At 38.0% G+C, this 19,023-nt stretch overlaps 1 protein-coding gene across 2 annotated transcripts in view; it reads right to left on the bottom strand.

Moving 5' to 3' along the window:
- Thada (THADA armadillo repeat containing) overlaps positions 1 to 19,023 on the bottom strand; it is a 308,781-nt gene that overhangs the window by 277,255 nt on the left and 12,503 nt on the right. For both annotated transcript variants that reach the window (XM_048353036.1, XM_048353037.1), the window contains exons 9-16: positions 18,304 to 18,398; positions 16,894 to 17,114; positions 14,882 to 15,573; positions 12,603 to 12,754; positions 11,624 to 11,779; positions 10,645 to 10,767; positions 6,673 to 6,796; positions 2,052 to 2,203 (exon numbers count right to left, since the gene is read on the bottom strand). In XM_048353036.1, coding sequence (XP_048208993.1) covers positions 2,052 to 2,203; positions 6,673 to 6,796; positions 10,645 to 10,767; positions 11,624 to 11,779; positions 12,603 to 12,754; positions 14,882 to 15,573; positions 16,894 to 17,114; positions 18,304 to 18,398 — 1,715 coding nt within the window. The remainder of the gene's footprint in view (positions 1 to 2,051; positions 2,204 to 6,672; positions 6,797 to 10,644; positions 10,768 to 11,623; positions 11,780 to 12,602; positions 12,755 to 14,881; positions 15,574 to 16,893; positions 17,115 to 18,303; positions 18,399 to 19,023) is intronic.

The following is a 19,023-nucleotide window of genomic DNA, read 5'->3' as shown; positions in this document are numbered from 1 at the left end:
ATCTTCAATATTGTCATTTAAAAGAAAAGCTTTAATATTTAACCACTGTTAAAAAATATAATTACAGGGCTGGGAATGTGGCTTAGCGGTAGAGTGCTTGCTTGCCTAGCATGCATGGGTTCGATTCCTCAGTACTACATACACAGAAAAAGCCAGAAGTGGCGCTGTGGCTCAAGTGGTAGAGTGTTAGCCTTGAGCAAAAGAAGCTCAGGAACAGTGCCCAGGCTCTGAGTTCAAGCTCCAGGACTGGCAAAAACAAAACAAAACAAACAAACAAACAAACAAAAAACAATTACAAGGCCAGGCACAGTAGCATAAGCAAATAACCCTAACTGCCTATAAGAGGCAGACATCAAGAGGATCATGGTTCAAGGTCAATCTTAGCAAAAAAGTTAGTGAGGACCTATCTCAATAAAACAAGCCAGACATAGTGATGCATTCTTGTTGAATATAAGAAGACTGAGAACTGGCATAGGCCCCAGGCAAAAAGCATAAAACTCTTACCTGAAAAATAACTAAAGCAAAATGATTGAGGGTAAGTCTCAAATGCTATAAAAACTTAGATAGCAAGGTTGAAACCCTTTATGCAAATTCCAAAACTGCCAAAAAAACCCAAACCTATTTATTCATAAACATACACATACATATATACATATGCATATGATGTATATATGTGTGTATACATGTACATAATTATTTCAGGTTACTCCCAAAGATTTTGGAAAAAGAAATTAATTAGTATTTTTAAATCTTAAATGTGTGTTCCATTCCACTGATAATTTCACTAATATGCAAGCCAGTACAAAGAGTCTACTGAAATCCTAGTGTGCATGACTAAATTTCCTCAATTCTACAATGTCTCTGTAGCAAGCACATGTTTCTTAAGTTAAAGAGGTCCAGGTACCTTAAGGACCCTTGGTATTTTCTCCAAGAACAATGCCTTTCATGTATGTGCTATAATATACCACTCAAAATTTTGACCAGGGATACTGACCAGTTACAAAGGTGATAAAAGACTATGTGTGCTCCATGGTAAGGGGGCTGAACTAAAGGGGTAAAGAAAATCTCATACTTTAAAACTCTGTAGGGCACAAAAGTTAGCAGAGAGAGTACCAAAGCACCTTCTTGCTCACCAGGCACGTGGAACCCCAAAGGTGGACACTAGAGAGCAATTCTCAACCCAGAAAAATCAGAAAAGATACCCTGAGATCTTGTACTGTACTCTCTGACATGTGCTCCTATGATTGGACCTACAAGCTATCACCCCAAACCACACATCATGTGTTAAATATAGCCTAAGAGCTGGAGCCCAGACCACCACTCAGCCAGAGCCCCACCAGTACCTTGGCTTCTGCAGAGTCCTAACAGAAATCTGTAGCAAAGCTCTAGAGTCCACTGTGTTGGTAACCTCACAGCCACAGAACAAGATGCAGGGGCAGAGATAAAAGCCTAGCTAGGTGCCCCTTGCAGACTTATGCGATGCTGTGCCTGCACTCCTGAGCCCATCTTTGGTCCTACTTCAAAGTAGGAAGAGCTGGAAATAAGAATACCAGAGCTGGGCTGAGAGAGCACTGTAGTTAACCTCAGATACTGGAGGGCTTCAGCCTCAGTTTAGGAATTGTTTATTGGAAGAACAGAAACATGTTCTTATTTACACTCAGCTTCTAGTCTACTAAGCAGGAAGCTTATCTTAAGAAACTCAAATTACTGTAAGTGATATGTTTTTGACCAAACATTATAAGCCACTTCACAGGAGGGACCATAGTTAACTGAAACCTACCAACAATTTGGTCAAACCATAAAACTTGCTGCTACCTACGTGCCTCTTTTCATAAAAGTAATAAGAAACAAAAAGCAAGACTGAATGATGCAGGCTTTTATACTTTCTCCTTTCCAACTACACTACAATAGTGCAAATTTGTGGCTGAAGCAGTCAAAAGACATACAGTAGCAGACACCAAGAACCCATACAATCCTGACTGATTTATGCTAAAAGAAAGCCTTTCTGTATGTATCAGATTCATATTTACATTTTTTAAAAGCCCAAATACCTGAAACTGTACAGCTCTTACTGATAACTTCATCAGAAGGCCAAAAGCTAAAGTTTTCACTTCTTCAAAAGTACTGGTAAAACATTCCATTAGTGTTTGGAAACGGCCAACATCAATATCATGACTCAGCTGGTATACAGTTTGCGTGTGACCTTAAAAAAAAAGATTTGAAAGTGAATTAAAAGCTGGCACAAGTGGATCATGACTAGAATCCTAGCAATTTAAAGCCAGCCCAAGCAGGAAAGTCTGTGAGACTCTAATTTCCAATAAACTACTTTAAAAAAAAAAAAAAAAAACTGGGCATGACCTAGTGGAAGAGTGCTTGCCTTGTATACATGAGGCCCTGGGTTCGATTCCTTAGTACCACATACATAGAAAAAGCCAGAAGTGACGCTGTGGCTCAAGTAGTAGAGTTCTAACCTTGAGCAAAAAGAAGCCAGGAGCAGTGCTCAGGCCCTGAGTTCAAGTCCCAGGACTGGCAAAAAAGAAAGAAAAAGCTGGACATGGAGCTCTGGCTCAAGTGGTAGAGCATTAGCCTTGAGCAAAAGAAGCTCAGTAACAGTGTCCAGACTCTTGAGTTCAAACCCCAAGACCAATACACACAAAAGATGAAAAAAAAAGTGAATTAAAGGAATAGCCTTCTTAAGTTATCTGATCATATCTGTAATAAAATTCATTCTTCATACTTAAACCACAACTAGACTTGACTTCATACTATTTTTCCTGGTGTGGTGTTTGAATCAGGGCCTTGCACTGCTAGACAAGCACTCTACCACGCGATCACATCCCAGCCCCCACATTTCATACATCACCCACGAAGTGTTTCTTCAAATGACAATGTAAAAATTCATTTCCCAAATAAGAAATAGATGTTCCTTTAAATTTAAGACCATTCCATTCTTTTTCAAAAGGAATTATTTAACATTCCTAAGTTTTAAAAAATAAATAAAAGAAAATAAATGTAGACACATATATCTTTTTAAGAAATCTTAAAAACTTTCTGATCTAAAATCTCAGCATATCTTAGAAAGATCTGACATAAAATGAGTATGTGGCATACCCTATTATTTTTATGTATTCCTGGGATAGTTTCATTTAGGCCACAGTGCACAGTATTTTTAATGATACTAGATTTGTTTTTAAAGTATTCTGTTGACATTTTGTTTGTTTTTGGCCAGCTGTGGGGCTTGAACTCAGGACCTGGGTGCTGACTCTGAGTTATTTTGCTTAAGACTAGAGCTCTACCACTATGAGCCACAGCTCCACTTCAAGTTTTTGAGTAGTTAATGAGAGTAGTTAATAAGAGTCTCTTGGGGACTTTTCTGCCAAGACTGGCTTTGAACAGAAATCCTCAGATCTCAGCCTCCCGAGCAGCTAGGATTACAGGCATGAGCCACCAGCACCTGGTGCTTATTGAGAATTTTTACATCTGTATTCATAAGGGATTTTGGACTGTAGTTTTCTTTTCTTAGAGTCTTTGTTTGGCTTTGTCATCAGGTAATGACAGCATCATAGAATGAGTTTAGGAGGTATTCTCTCGATAACTTCATGAGACTTTAGAAGGATTGTCCAACTGTCCTTCAACCATTAGAAAAATTAACCAGTGAAGGTATATTCCTCTGCTGGAAGATTGGGTTTTTTTGGTTATTGATCTAACATCTCTACTTGTTTTAGGTTTGTTCTGCTTCATTTCTTCTTGTGTATAAAATTTTCATGTTTCTAGAAAACTGTCAATTCCTTATACACTAATTTATTGACCTATATTTGTTCATTGTATTTATCTTAAAATTCTTTTTATATGTTAAGTGTAGAAATGCCCTTACTTTATTGCTGATTTTACTTATTTGTATCTTTTGTCTTTGTTTTTTGGGGTTTTTTTTGCCAGTCCTGGGGTTTGGATGCAGGGCCTGAGCAATATCCCTGGTTCACTTTTTGCTCAAGGCTAGCACTCTACCACTTAAGCCACAGCGCCACTTCTGACTTTTTCTATATATGTGGTGCTAAGGAATCAAACCTAGAGTTTCATGTATGTGAGGCAAGCACTCTACCAGTAGGCCACATTCCCAGCCCTTCTTTGTTTTTAGTCTAGCTAAAACTTTTGTCAATTCCATTGATCTTTACCAAAAAAAAAAAAAAAAAAAAAAAAAGTTTTCCCGTATTTTTTCATCTACATTAATTAATTTATCTCTATTCTAATCTTTTCTATTTCCTTCTTTTTGCCAGTTTTTGGTTATTTTTGCTTTTCTCATTTCTTGAGGCCTAAACTTTTTTTTTCACTGTTGAGGATCAAACTCTGGACCTTGTATTTGCTAGGCAAATGCTCGTTTGCTGAAAATTCCCAACCCCATTAACATTATTTTAGTTGTTTCTTGTGGGGTTTTTTTTGTTTTTGTTTTTTTCAGGACAGAGTTTGCAAGTAGTTCAAGCTGGCCTTGAAGTCAGTACTGCCTCAGCCTTCCAAATAAACATGACAAGTTCAGCTTTTTTGCTTATTTTTGTGCCAGTCCTAAGGCTTGAATTCAGGGCATGAGCACTGTCCTTTGAGCTTTTTTTGCTCAAGGCTAGCACTCTACCACTGAAGCTACAGCTCTGCTTCCTGCTTTTTGGTGGTTACCTGGAGATAAGAGTCCCACAGACTTCCCTGCACAGGCTGGCTTCAAATCATGATCCTCAGATCTCAGACTCCTGAGTAGCTAGGATAATAGGCATGAGCCACCAGTCCCTGGCTCAGTTTTACTTTTAATGTAGGAATCTACAACTATAAATTTTCCTAAGCACTGCTTTTGCTGCGTTCCTTAAAGTTTTTGCATTGTGATTTGCTATTTTCATTCACCTCAAAGTTCTTTGTTTTTGCAATGCTGAGGATCAAACCTAGTGTATTATATAATCCCTTTGTGTAGTAGGCAAATGCTCTACCATTTGGCCACATCCCAGGCCCAATCTTTTTTGGGAAGTAATTGTACTGATTGTTGACTATACAAAAGATAGGGTATACAGTTAGGGTATATCTAGTTTATCATGATGCTATATACAATCATGGTTCTTCAGCCTGCTTTAAAAGCAATAGGTATAGTATAGCCTGCTACATTTACATTACCTCCTATTTGTTAAATTACTATAATTACTGTGACATCAGTCACAGCGCAATTATACATGATTCATTCATTAAGAAAATAAATTATATTTTTCACAAAGTAAATTTAAATATATTATTCTTCTGACTAAAAAACACTAGTCTAATTTAGCTTTCTGTTTTTTCTACACATATAGATGCATTAAGTATGCAAAAGGTTTTCGTCAAATGGGGTCAGCTCACATCCTGGCTACTCAAGAGGCTGAGATCTAAGGATCACAGTTCAAAGCCAGCCTGAGCAGGAAAGGTCTGTGAGACTCTTATCTCCAATTAACCAAAAATTGGAAGGTATGGTTTACATGGCAGAGTACTAGTCTTGCACATAAAAGCTAAAGGACAGTGCCCTGAGTTGAAGCTCCAGTACCAACACACACACACACACACACACACACACACACACACACACACACACACACGTAGTTAGAGTGGTAATAAATTAACACAGGCAAAACTAGAATAGGTTCTAAAACACAACTGAAAAAAACCCACAAAGGACTAGAGAGTATGGCTTAAGTGGTAGAGTATTTGTGTAGCAAGCCCAAGGTCCTAAGGTGTTAAATCCCCCTAGTACCAAAGAAAGGAAAAAGTGTGAAACTCCCTGATTTCAAGGTTATTCTCTGCTAACAAGCAGCTGAGAATAGTTTCCTGCTTGACTATACTCAAGGAACACTAAGTATAATCAAGAAATCCACATTAAAGTATACCTACTATGGTACAGAAATAAAAAGAATCATTTCTTGTCAAAAATAAAAAAGAAACTTAAAGAGGAAAGTTTAAATGCTTATCCTTTTGCATATCCCCTAGGACAAAGAATGACATTAGGGGCTGGGGATATAGCCTAGTGGCAAGAGTGCCTGCCTCAGATACACGAGGCCCTAGGTTCGATTCCCCAGCACCACATATACAGAAAACGGCCAGAAGCGGCGCTGTGGCTCAAGTGGCAGAGTGCTAGCCTTGAGTGGGAAGAAGCCAGGGACAGTGCTCAGGCCCTGAGTCCAAGGCCCAGGACTGGCCAAAAAAAAAAAAAAAAAGAATGACATTAAATCAGAATGCCTGGAAATGAGAACTTATTAATGTCATTCCAAAACCAGGCTAAAGCATAGTGCATAGAAGGGAAGCTACCCTATAACCAGGAGAATTTACTGAGAATAGTCAATATAAAGGTTACAACTAGGATTTTACTTTTAAACTGAAAGAAAAGAAGCAAGAAACTCTCTTAAGAAAAGGAGTTAAGAGCAGGACCTCTTCCCATAATAACTAAAATCCATGAAACTTTCCGTGTGGTTGGCAGATGCTGATCAGTGATAAGAGAAGCAGCTTCTCTTCTTCCTGGTGTGTTACTGGCAAATTTAGTTGTGTAAAAGTAAGAATACATAATAAGGAATCTAAAGAAAAAACAATGAAACTGAAACTTCAAGTAAAGCAAGTTTTTAACTGCATGTGTTTTTAAAGGGGAAAAAACCTTCCCCAAAGATTACTGAAATTTACCTTCTGAGGCAGGAAAAACATCAGCTATTGAGCCTAAAATGGTTAAAGCTGAAAATCTAGTTGGGTAGGAAGATCCGGGAAACAGAGCTTCAAAAAGACTGCTGCAAATGGATGACATAAAATCCTGAAAAAAAAAGACAATAAATATCATTAAGTTAACAGGCATGAGGTTCATTTCAGAGTCAGTGTTTCACTAATTTTTAATACCAAGAGTAAAGATTTTTGTTAACACTAGCTGTTTAGTTCTCCTGATTATTCATCATGACATCAGCTATGGTTTATATACAGTTTGATCTCCAAAGGTTCACGTGCTTCAAGACTGGTCTCCAATATGGCTATGTTGAAGTGGTGGAAAGGCAACTGGGTCATGGAGGCTATACTCCCACGAATGGATTAATGCCTCCTTTCAGAATTCAGTGAGATACCATGGGATTTTACCAGTTCCTATAAGGAGAGGTTGTTATTTAATGCCAAAGCTGAACATTACTGGCTTGCTCTCTTGCTTCCATATTCTCCCACATGTCCTTTCTGCACTGTGGACACTTATCTGCCCTTACATGATGTCAGTACCATGGTGTTGGAACTTTTCAAGCCTCTTTTCTTGAGAAATATCTTTTCTTTTTAAGTATCTAGCCTCATGTATTTTATTATAGCAACACAAATAGATTAATAGCCATCACCATAAACTAGATATAACCTAACAAACCCTATCTTTGTATAGTCAACAATTAGTACAATTCCTACTGTAACTCAGAAAAGAAAAGCCTATTTTTGATTAAAAGAACAAGATCTGTTTAGACCCTAATGTGTGCCAGAACTGAATGAATACTAATTTTTCTTGCCAGAGCATTCAGGCATCAGAGGTATGAATGTTTTAAACTGAAGACACAGACAGTACAGACTTAGTTTAAGCATAATTCACAAAGATCCGATTACTCTACTATCTTCTCCCTGCCCCACTGAGACTCCCTTCTCTGCCTATCTGTTTATACAAATGATTGAAAATTAAAACTTTCATTCAAATTAAAATGAAAATTTATTTAATTAAAACTACTTTATTAAATTTTGTTAACATTTTATCAAAATACTTTTGTCAAAAATAAGGACTCCTTCCTTTACTTAAATAGTAATAGTTTCAGTGTAAGATAAAGAGGAAAATTGCAACAACAAAAAAAAAGCCAGCTGTGACTCTCAAACATCCTGTTATAGCTAGCTCAGCTGTGAGCAGTATATGTGCAGCCTAAGTCCTAAATGATTAGTCAGGAATGCAAGATCCATGCTTTCACTTTTCTCCTGGACATGCAAACTTGAGGTTTATCCTTTAGGCTTTCACAATTCCTAAGACTTTACTAATTCTGTTGAGTTTCAGAAAACATCCTAATTAATCTAAATACACCCTACTTAAAGCTGGAACTCAGCATTACCATTAAATTACAACAAGGTTACTCTTTAGGGATTATCCTAATTGTAATTTATTTTTTTGACACAGATCTTTTTTCCTTCTATTAGACTGTAACTGTAATGGAGAAAAAGACCACATCTATGCATTAGGATCCCAAGTCTGGACCATAGTTTCCTACACGCTTGGAAGTAACTCCATATATGCCCCAGTGACACTTTGTCCCCAGTGACTTACAAATAGCTTGTCTTACTACAGTTAACTGCTACCCATTCTCAATCTGACCTTCAACACTCAGTTCCCACTACTCAACTCTTCCATTCTCCCAAGTACCATGTATGTCATTCACACCAGTGAATTCACTACTCTTCAAGTTCTCCATGGACTTCCTTACCTCCAGGCCTGTACTTAAACCAGCCTTGTACAAAAAAATTGGGCATTAAGAGCATATCTGGATTTGGATCCTAAATGAAGGACCATGGGAAGTCACTGAACTTCACTAATTTTTGTTTTTTTCACTTGCTAAGTAAGAGTAAAAATGCTTATCCTGCCAAGTGCCAGTGGCTCACACGGGTAATCCTCACTTCTCAGGTGGCTGAGATCTGAGGACCAAGGTTCAAAGACAGTCCAGGAAAGTCTAAGAGACTCTTATCCCCAATTAACTTTCAACACTGTCCCCCCCCCCAAAAAAAACAGACGTGGAGGTGTGGCTTAAGTGGTAGAGTGCTAACCCTGAGGTAAAAAGCTCAGGGACAGTGCTCAAGCCCTGAATTCAAGCCCCAGCAAACACAAAAGAATGCTTACCACTCAGCCTTTTTTTAAAAGATTATATGAGAATCTGGGTGTACAGTACTTTATAAGTTTAAAAGCCATCTCATTATTAATATAGGTTATCTAAATATGAAATCATCTCTACTAGCCAAGGAGACATCTTTTTCAATTAGCCTTCTGTTCTCCCTAGCACTTGGTGTGTTGATTGACACTGGACCTTCTCCCATCTACCTGCTACCATGAGATGATACCAACTCAGGGATGACCTCACAGCCTCCAAGAGCTACAGGTTACTTTCACTTAGAAGAAAGGCTTATAACCACAAAACTCAAAGTGAGTCTCTAAGGATTAATGTTCAAAAACGCAAATTCAGTTAGGTATAATGTCTCTCAAATGTAATTCCAGTACTCAGGAGCCTGAGGCAGGAAGATGGTGAGTTTAAAGCCAACTGGGCTATATAATGAGATCCTGTCTCAAGGAAAAAATAAACAAAACAAAAAAACGACCTGTATATCCCCAATTACAAACCAGGAATCCACACATTCAAGAAAATTCAGGTTCTCAATCCACAAAACAGGTACTTTGTATTTCTAAGTACTTTTCTCAGATCTCACAAAAGTCACTTTACTCCTTGCAAAAAAAAAAAGAAACAGCAGATATTTTTCTAAACCTACCAATGGTCTAAGAGAGACTCACACACAGCAGGGGTTCTATACATACTCTAAGTCATTTTTAATGATTTCCAGTGAGGCTTTTTAGAGTGATTTATACTTTACAAAGATCTTTCTCATTAAATCTTCAAAACTAACCTTCTGAGAGGAGTTACTAATGCCACTTACAGTGGAAGAGACTCAAGTCAGCCAATTAATACATAGTAAAATTGAGACTGTGTTCTTGAAGTTCAGGCCTTCTAATCTTTGCTGTCAGAATTTTTAAAGGATAAAGCTATTTCAGCCTTATATAGACAGTCTTTTGTTAATTCTTTTTTTTTTACCTTTTAAAGTGAAAAGTAGGTAGTTTAAATGCATAGTTCAAATGTATCATCAATTTGTTATACTTGTTTCCCTAAATAAACTGAAACAGATGACTCTGCATCTTATCTAGGCTTTGGGGGGTGAGGGGGGAAGGTCAGCTAGATTTGGTTACAAAACCAGTGAAAAGCTCAATCTATTCTCCTGAAAAGAAACTGAAGGTTGTCAGGCTGAACCATAATCCAGACTGCAGCAGCTGTACCTAAAGCTATATCTACCCCATTTACACAGTATCCTAGATCTCAGCTCTACTTTTAAAGCTCGTTCTAATCAGACACACAAAAATTCCTTCCACAGTTTAACTATGGGTAAGAGAGTACTACAGGTCAAGTAAGTATAAAGAGGAAGTAGGACCAGCCAGAATAGAGCCTTCTACCTAGTCAAGAGATGTGCAAAGCTGGCAACTGCCTACCTGTTAAAGCTCTAAAAGCACCTAATCCACAGAAACTATGTTACTGAGATTGGCCCCATTAATGTCGTAACAGTCAAGTACAGTCAAATGTGACACCAGTTTCACAACTCAGGTTATCTCAAGTGGGACACCAAAGCACCAGAAAGATTATGTTAACACCCAGTTTGAAGAAAGACATAAGATTTTCATTAGTGTCCTTCCAATGCTTACTCACAGTTGTTTCAGATTTCTCAAAACTGAATGTCTAGGTGGCTGGGAAAGTGTCCCAAGTAGGAGAGTAACTTCCCAGCAAGCTGAAGGCCCTGAGTGCAAACCCCAGTACTGCTACAACTCTGTATGTCTAGAAATGCATTGCCTACCTTATATTGCTGCAAAGAAACAGAGGGTTGTTCCTTGGCTAATGCATTCTCTGGTTCAAGTTTGGATTTACTTTGCTCCAATTTGTAAAGTACCTGAGAACTTTCCTGTATCCTACAAAACAACTGTGAAACAAAGAAAAACAGAGAATATATGAACCACATATTAATCAGAAGAGTTAGCATGAAAGGGATTTTAAGGCAAGGACAGCAATGATTTTGAAACTCTCAACATGTGCAGTGTTTCTCTTTGACAGCAAAATTCGCATTTACTTTTCAAACCCAAAAACAAACTATTACGGCAACATAATACAGTCATTAAGCCACAGCTCTTCATTTCCTTTAAGTTGGCCTGGAGTTAAAGATGATACACTCATTTCTATAGTCTACAACTCTGCACCCCAGATGCATGATTAATTCAAATTGAATTAGTCAAAAATAACTATATAAACTTGAAGAATCCAAGGGCATCCTTCCTCTGTTACCAAAATTTTGTATAGCTATCTTATAAACCCATGACTCCAGATTTTTTTTTTTCTGGGCCTGGGTGCTATCCCTGAGGTTTTGTGCTCAAGGCTAGTATTTAACCACTTGAGCCACAGCTCTATCTTTGGCTTTTTTTTGTAGTTCAGTTCAGATAGAGTCTCTCAGACATTCCTGCCCAGGCTGGCTTCAAACCGTGAACTTCCTATCTCAGCTTCCTGAATAGCTATCCACCAGCACCTGGCCCTAAGACATTTTTAAATTTTTTCCAAAAAAGTTCAAGATAGAGGGATTTCAAGTCTGGATTTGAATTCCACAGGAAAACTTTAGAAACCACAGAGCAGAACACAAAAGGGTCATGAAGAAAGGTAGCAGCACAATATCATGATTTCTTAACACCTTCCCCAAATCTAGGCTCTTTTTCAAAATGGTTTCCAGAGCAAAATAATTTGCAGAGGAAAGTTCAATACTTTGCAATGTTTTCAGAACAAAATTCTACCTTCTTGAGAAGAGAACAAATCTGTTGCCGCACTCCTGGAGACTGGCTGTTGAGATTGTATGTGAGAAAGAACTGAATCCACTGCATTTCTTCTGTGGAAACAATCTCTGTGCTTCGATTACTTTCACAAAGCAAACCTAATGTATCTATTCGGACCTAAAATACATCAAACAATAAAGTATTAATTTTCTAATGGAATAAGCAAAACCTAAGCTACTTGAAATGTCTGTTTATACAGAATACCAAAGGAAAAAAGTAAATTGTTCACACATATATACCTCCATAAGGTTTCCTAGTCAAATATTATGCATTATTTCTTATGAATTTATCCTATTACATGTAGAAATTGGGAGTGTTATAAAAACCAGCAACCTAAAATCACGTGATCCACATAAATTATGTTACTGAGATTGGCCCATTAATGTCATTTCATAGTAACATAATCAATTCAGAATAACACTCAACTTCAATTCTTTATCTCTTTTCCTAGTGGGTACTCTACCTCAGAACCTCTTCAAATCACTCTCAGACAACTGCCCAGCATTTCTAACTAGTCTCATGACTTCTTTTTTCAATCTCACTCTGCAAAGCTTCCCTAATGAAGGCACAGTAGTTCTGGTTGAATGATTTCATTCTACTGTTGACTGAAAACCAATTAAGTCAGCAGCCTAGCATTGGTAATTTCCAAAAGATGGACAAACCCTTCCTTCTGCCAGATAATGTCTATAATCATCCTTTATTGACGTCTATGTTGACTCCTCAGAGTTCTCAAGTGCCTTATACAAGTTTTCTTGTCTCAACTAAACTTTACATAGACTGAATAGAAAGATGATGTTTTTTCACTTTCCATCCATCCTCTTCATGGACTCCCCAGAAGAGTGCTACACATAACTTAGGGGTCTTCACATTGCACAGCTAAAAGAATTGAAGACTTGGGGATCTACTGTATATACAAACCCCGGTGGTTTTGTTTTCTTACTTGGCAATGCTGATGAATTAGGCCTTGTTTTATTCTTGCACTGGATACAAGGTTCTCCCAGATATCAGGTGCAGACTGAAGATGTCCATGAGCTCTAGCTGTTCGTAAACATGCCATCAAAGCTCCCAGAGCTCCTCTGCTACCATGTGACCCTAAGAATGGAAAAGGTAGTTCTTATCCCAAAAGCATAATACCAAAGATTGGTACTGTGCTCGGCAAGACTACAATTTTCATGTTTCCGATTAACACTACATTCTGTGAAATAAAAATCACATTTTAAATTAAATTTTAACACAAAGTTCCTATTCTAAAGTAATCACTATGGAAATTGAATTGTTCCTGTGTAAATTCAGAGAAACGTAATCACCTTATTAACATAAAATGTTAAATTATGTGCTAGTATTTCTTTTGACACTCAGAAAATGTACCAGGAAAGTGAATCAGAATAAATAAATAAATAAATAAATAAATGGAGAAATATTACAATTATACAAAAAGTAAAATACTTCATGTAGGGAACAAGAAACACTAAGCAAAGACTGTTGTTCCTTTAAAAATAAACAGTGAAACTCTCTACATATTTTGGAGTTACTGTTCTCATTAATAAAGATGAAAGGAAGATCACAAAGAACTGTTGGTTTCATGAAGGAGGACTTCAGCATTCAGTAAGGGAACAGGGAGCTCTGACTCCCAGGGCATGTTGACATATAACTAAGACAACCTTACTTCAGAACAGATTCATGAAACCCGAATTTTAGATGATCTTTCACAAAGGTAATAACAATTGTTTGTAGTAACTTAACTAATGCATTATTTTTAGGTACAAAAATGAAATTTTCATGTTGCTTCATGGATACTTTTTGAAGACTTTTAATACTTAAGTTGAAAGTATTTCTTAATATTGCAGGGTATGTAGATTCCATATTCTTGCTGTGTTAAACTGAATACATTAAGACTTACATAGCCAGATTCCTCATTTATAAATTGCTGAATTATATTTTAATCCAGTAATTCCTTAAGAGTTATTTTTAAAATGAGAAAGCCAGGCACCAGTGGCTCACACCTGTAAATACTAGCTACTCAGGAGGCTGAGATCTGAGGATCCCGACCTGAAGATAGCTGAGCAGGGAAGGAAAGGCCATGAGACTCTTAACTCCAATTAACCACCAACAAGCAGGATGTGAGCTATGGCTCAAGTGTTAGTACATTAGCCTTAAGCAAAAAAGCTCAGAGACAGCACCCAGACATGCAGTTCACGCCCAAGGACCAGCACCAAAATACTACAACTACTACAACTAATAATGATGATGATGATAACAACAATAATAATTTCCCTCTTGCCAGACAAGGTTCTTAATCATATTCCAGACTAATGTATGTCTGACAGGCATGTCTTTCCTATTCTAAAGGACTCAGATAGCTATCATTTTAGGTTGTACTTCTTATTTTGTCTTTACCCAAAAGACACAAAGTTACCTGTTTGGAGTGGTTTTTTTTGCCAATCTTTGGGCTTGAACTCAGCGCCTGGGCACTGCCCCTGAGCTGCTTTTGCTCAAGGCTAGCACTCTACCACTTGAGCCACAGTGCCACTTCTGGCTTTTTCTGTTTATGTGGTGCTGAGGAATTGAACCCAGGGCTTCATGCATGCTAGGCAAGCACTCTACCACTAAGCCACATTCCCAGCCCCAAGTTACCTGTTTTTAAACTTGCCTGACTGTTTTTATTATTGTTTCAATTACTTGAATAAGCAATTATGTAAAACACACATATTTCTATTCTAGATTGATAATGAACAAATTAAAACTTTGTAATAAAGGAAACCTTATTGTAATAAACTGTGCAATAAAGAAAACCTTTCTTGACTTGGAGAAATAACTTCAGCCAAAGACTCCATTCAGCTCTGTACAGGAATATTGGTTTCAAACTGAAATAGTTATCACTAATAGCTTCCTTTACTATTTATAGAAGTAGAGATAATTAAATTTCAATATGACTAACATCTGCCTAGGTAACTACTTCATCATAAATAGAAATTACTGAAAATAACAATTAATTTCTCTGGGCTGGGGATATGGCCTAGAGGCAAGAGTGCTTGCCACGTATACATGAGGCCCTGGGTTCAATTCCCCAGCACCACATATACAGAAAACGGCCAGAAGTGGCGCTGTGGCTCAAGTGGCAGAGTGCTAGCCTTGAGCGGGAAGAAGCCAGGGACAGTGCTCAGGCCCTGAGTCCAAGCCCCAGGACTGGCCAAAAAAAAAAAATTTAATTTATCTTACCTGTTTTAGCATCAATAGATGTCTGAAGAATCTTTACCATGTACCTTAAGCTTTCAGGGCTGTAATTCAATAATTTTGGCAAGTAATAATCAATCACATAAGATTTTTGATCCAGATTTCCTTCACACAGTATATGAAGAAGAGGTGAAACCCAAGTGTCATGCCACTGGTCCATCCAAGTACTGTCAGCAGTCTGGGATTTCAAATGACTCTTGTGATTTTTAAACATGGTTTCCAAAAGGTCACTTGCATAAGGTACCAGTGACTGGTCACCCATCACTTCTAAGATTTGAGATGGAATAGTTTCATCTGTTGCCAAAATATGCTCAATTCCTATGCACTCTACCAAGCAACCAAGGCATGCATATTTTCCTTTAATTTGCCATTCCAATCTCAGAAGATTCCTAGTCAATTCCAAAAAGAAAGGATCAGTGACCAAATCTGCTCCTTCCATAGTGAGCTGGTGCATTTGCAGAAGATTTCTGAATATGATTTTAGTTTGGTGTCTCAGAGCATCCAATGGATGTTCCCAGTGAGTATAGACATATTCCAAAAGTCTTTCAACTATGCTTGAATTCCCTTTCAATCTGTCCTTCAGGCTTGGGGAACTTGATTCAAGGACATGAATAGCTGAATTAGTCCAAGATGCTAAGATTCTAGACAGGAACATTTCAAGTGTTGCCTCTTTAATCCTGAAGAAAAATGAATCATGATCCATGTTAATATACTATGACAGGTAAAGGAAATTTCATTTTGCAATCAGACCTTAATATTCTTTTTAAAATGAACAGAAAGTATACATTTTGGGGTGATATTGGGGTTTAAATTCAGGTCTTCATGCCTGCTAGGCAGTTACTCTACCACCAGAGCCACATCCCCAGTCCTTTTCTGCTTTAGTTATTTTTCAAATAGTCTTGAGTTTTGCCTGGGACCAGCTTCAGACCACAATCCTACTACTTATGCCTCCAACATAACGTATTCCAAGTTTGAGCTACCATACCCACCTTTTATGTTGAAAGTAAGTCTCAGTAACTTTGTACCTTGGCTAACCTTAAACCCTAATCCTCCTGGTCTACACCTCCTGGATATCTGGGATTACATGTGTGAACGAACCATGTCCAGCCCCAGAAAAATACTAAGTTTGCAACAAAAGAATTATGGGTGAGACTTAATGGCTTGTGTGTCTGCCACTACCCAGGAGGCAGAGATAGGATGATTGTTGTTGTTCAATGTCAGCTCAGGCAAAAAAAAAAAAGGTAGAGACATTCTCAAAAAAACAAGCTGAACTATTATGTACAATGGCTCACACTTGTAATCCTGGCTACCTCAAAGGCAGAGATCAGAAGAAACCTCATTTGAAGCCAGATGAAAACTTTTGAGACAATGGCCAGAAGTGGCGCTGTGGCTCAAGTGGCAGAGTGCTATCCTTGATCAAAAAGAAGCCAGGGACAGTGCTCAGGCCCTAAGTCCAAGCCCCAGGACTGGCAAAAAAAAAAAAAAGAAAAAAAAAAAGAAAAGAAAAGTTTTGAGAGATCTCATAAAGACTAAGTGTTAAAATTTTACTTTTAGAAGTGTTCATTACAGGTTAGCCTATATCCATAATGTCTTTCTCTCATTTCTGTTTCATTCCATACATATATATCAGTTTTTATTTTCTGGCTGTTTCAGGGGCTTGAACTCAGGGCCTAACACTGTCCCTGTGTCTTTTTTGCTCAAGGCCAGTGCTCTACCACTTGAGCCACAGTTCTACTCCCATTCCAGCTCTTTGGTGGTTCTGGGAATCAAGAGTCTTGTGGACTTTCCTGCCAAGACTGGCTTTGTACCATGATCCTTAGATCTCAGACTCCTTTGTAGTTAGGATTACATGTGTAAGCCACCAGCACTCAGCATATGTGTATCACTTTTAGATCAATCCACACTTTCCATTGAATTACTAAGTATGCTAGCTCATTTGCATCTTTTAAATGTGTTACAGGAAAATAAAAATGTCAGAGAGCAAAAAAGAAACTCACTGTGAGCTCAAGGTGAATAGAACATGTATAGTATCCAAGAGCAGGGTCTCCCCACTGAAGCCTACACTCCCATCCTGCCAGTCCAACATGGCCAGGATCCCCTGACACAGGAATAAGAGAGCTGGCCTAGGGATGTGGGCACTACAAAGGCTCCCGCAGCTGCTTGTGAACCACTCGGGGACACTGGTGTTGTCTACTGAATGGAGAAGCAAACAGCTAATCTGGAAAATAGAACAGAGCTCATATAATGTATTAAAACTTTTCACAAGATACCTCAAAATGCAAATCCAAAATTTTATTTCTCTCAACGCATTCCAGGAAAACTAATGATAAAATAGCCATCAGCATCAAAAGTATTATACTAAGAGAAAAAAACAAATCTTAAGTATATGAATCCTTTTGTAGTTGAAAGTCCTAGCAGAGCACATGTCGCCCCCAGCAGGTGGGCCAGCTTAACACCTTTAGAAGAGACTGAAGAAATTAAACTCCAATTTTATCCAATAATAATTACGTTGTGTGATCGCATTGGCTGGAGCACTTATGTTTTGCACAAAGCTATGTAAAAGATCAAAATATATTTCTAGATAATACAGCAAGAAATTTCTAGATAATACAGCTATCAGAAAAAAAAACCCACTCTGATCAAGATGAACTGAACACACAAATGGACCTATTAAATTGAAAAACCTGCACACTATGTAAAGATACCTCTAAAATGGAAAAAAAAAAAAACTGCTACAGTAAGTACAAAGACTCGTTTATATTACCAATTTGTATTTTCCATGTGGACCAAGTTCGCTAAAATATTGACTGAAGCAAACATGCTTATTGTCTAAAGAATATAATTTGAGTTATCTTTTCTTTCCCCCTTTGGTGCTGGTACCAGGGCTTAAACCCAGGGCCTCACGCTCATACTCACTTGGCTTTTTCTGCTCAAGGCTGGTGCTCTACCACTCCCAGTTTTTTGTTGGTTAATTGAAAATAAGAGTCTCAGGGATTTTTCTGCTTAGGTTGGCTTCAAACCTCAATTCTTAGTTTTGAGTCTCCTAAATAGCTAAAATTACAGGGGTGAGCCACAACTGCCTCACTTTCCAGCAATTCTTTTTTTTGGTGGTGGGGGGACAGTACTACTGAACTCAAAGCCATGCCCTACCCACTAGCTATTTTGCTCATAGCTGACACTCTTCCACTTCTGCCTTTTTGCTGGTTAGATGGAGATTATTAGCATCTCTTGGATTTGTCTTCCAGAACTGGCTTTGAATCTCAATCCTTCAATCTGTCTTCTGAGTACTTAAGATTGTAGGTGTGAGCCCCTAGCACCTGATGGATGGCCTATATAAACACTTCAAATATATGTTAAGCATATGTTTGGTAATCAATAAAGTACAGTTCTCAAAAGGAGATACTTACCAATTCAGAAACCTTTTCAGTTGGATGAAACATAGTCTTAATAAAAAGAATAACAGCTAGTCCAGATGTGCTCTGAATAGTCTGTAACAGGTTATCTGGCAAAAAGAGAACAACTGTTACAGGGTAGATACTCCAGTGCAGAGGAAAGAACAGATGTTTTGGGGTCAAACAGTCCCAGGAACAGTTTCTAGCTTGACCAGTTCCTAGTTGATTAAGTCCTAGATAAGTTATTTAATCTCCCATGAACTCAGCTTTCCTTTCTGTAAAACTAACTCCTATCTGAGAATAACATGTGAAGGCTTAAAGGAACAATGGACATAAGGGCTTTTAAGCCCAGCCCACCAATACTTAATATATAAGATACCTTCCTTTCTCTTCCAATATACACTATCTGGGCTCCATCTACTGCCTCCCCACTCCCTTCCTTGACAATGGTTCTGTATCCCAACCACAAACACAAACTTCTCTTTTATTCAGTGTGTGTGTGTGTGTATGTGTGTGTGTGTGTGTGTACACACATACGCACTGCTCCTGGGACTTGAACCCTAACCTCTTTGCTCAAAGCTTGTGCTCCACCACTTGAACCACAGCTCCACTTCCAGCTTTTTAGTGGTTAATTGGAGATAAGAGTCTCATGAACTTTTCTGCCTGGCTGGCTTTGAACCCCAATTCTCCGATCTTAAGACTTCTTAGTAGCTAGGATTACTGGTGCTGGGCTCA

This window comes from Perognathus longimembris, chromosome 8 (assembly GCF_023159225.1).
Source record: "Perognathus longimembris pacificus isolate PPM17 chromosome 8, ASM2315922v1, whole genome shotgun sequence".
Lineage (NCBI taxonomy): Eukaryota > Metazoa > Chordata > Mammalia > Rodentia > Heteromyidae > Perognathus > Perognathus longimembris.
Note: the sequence above shows the minus strand (reverse complement) of the source record. Positions and strands in the feature narration are given on the sequence as shown.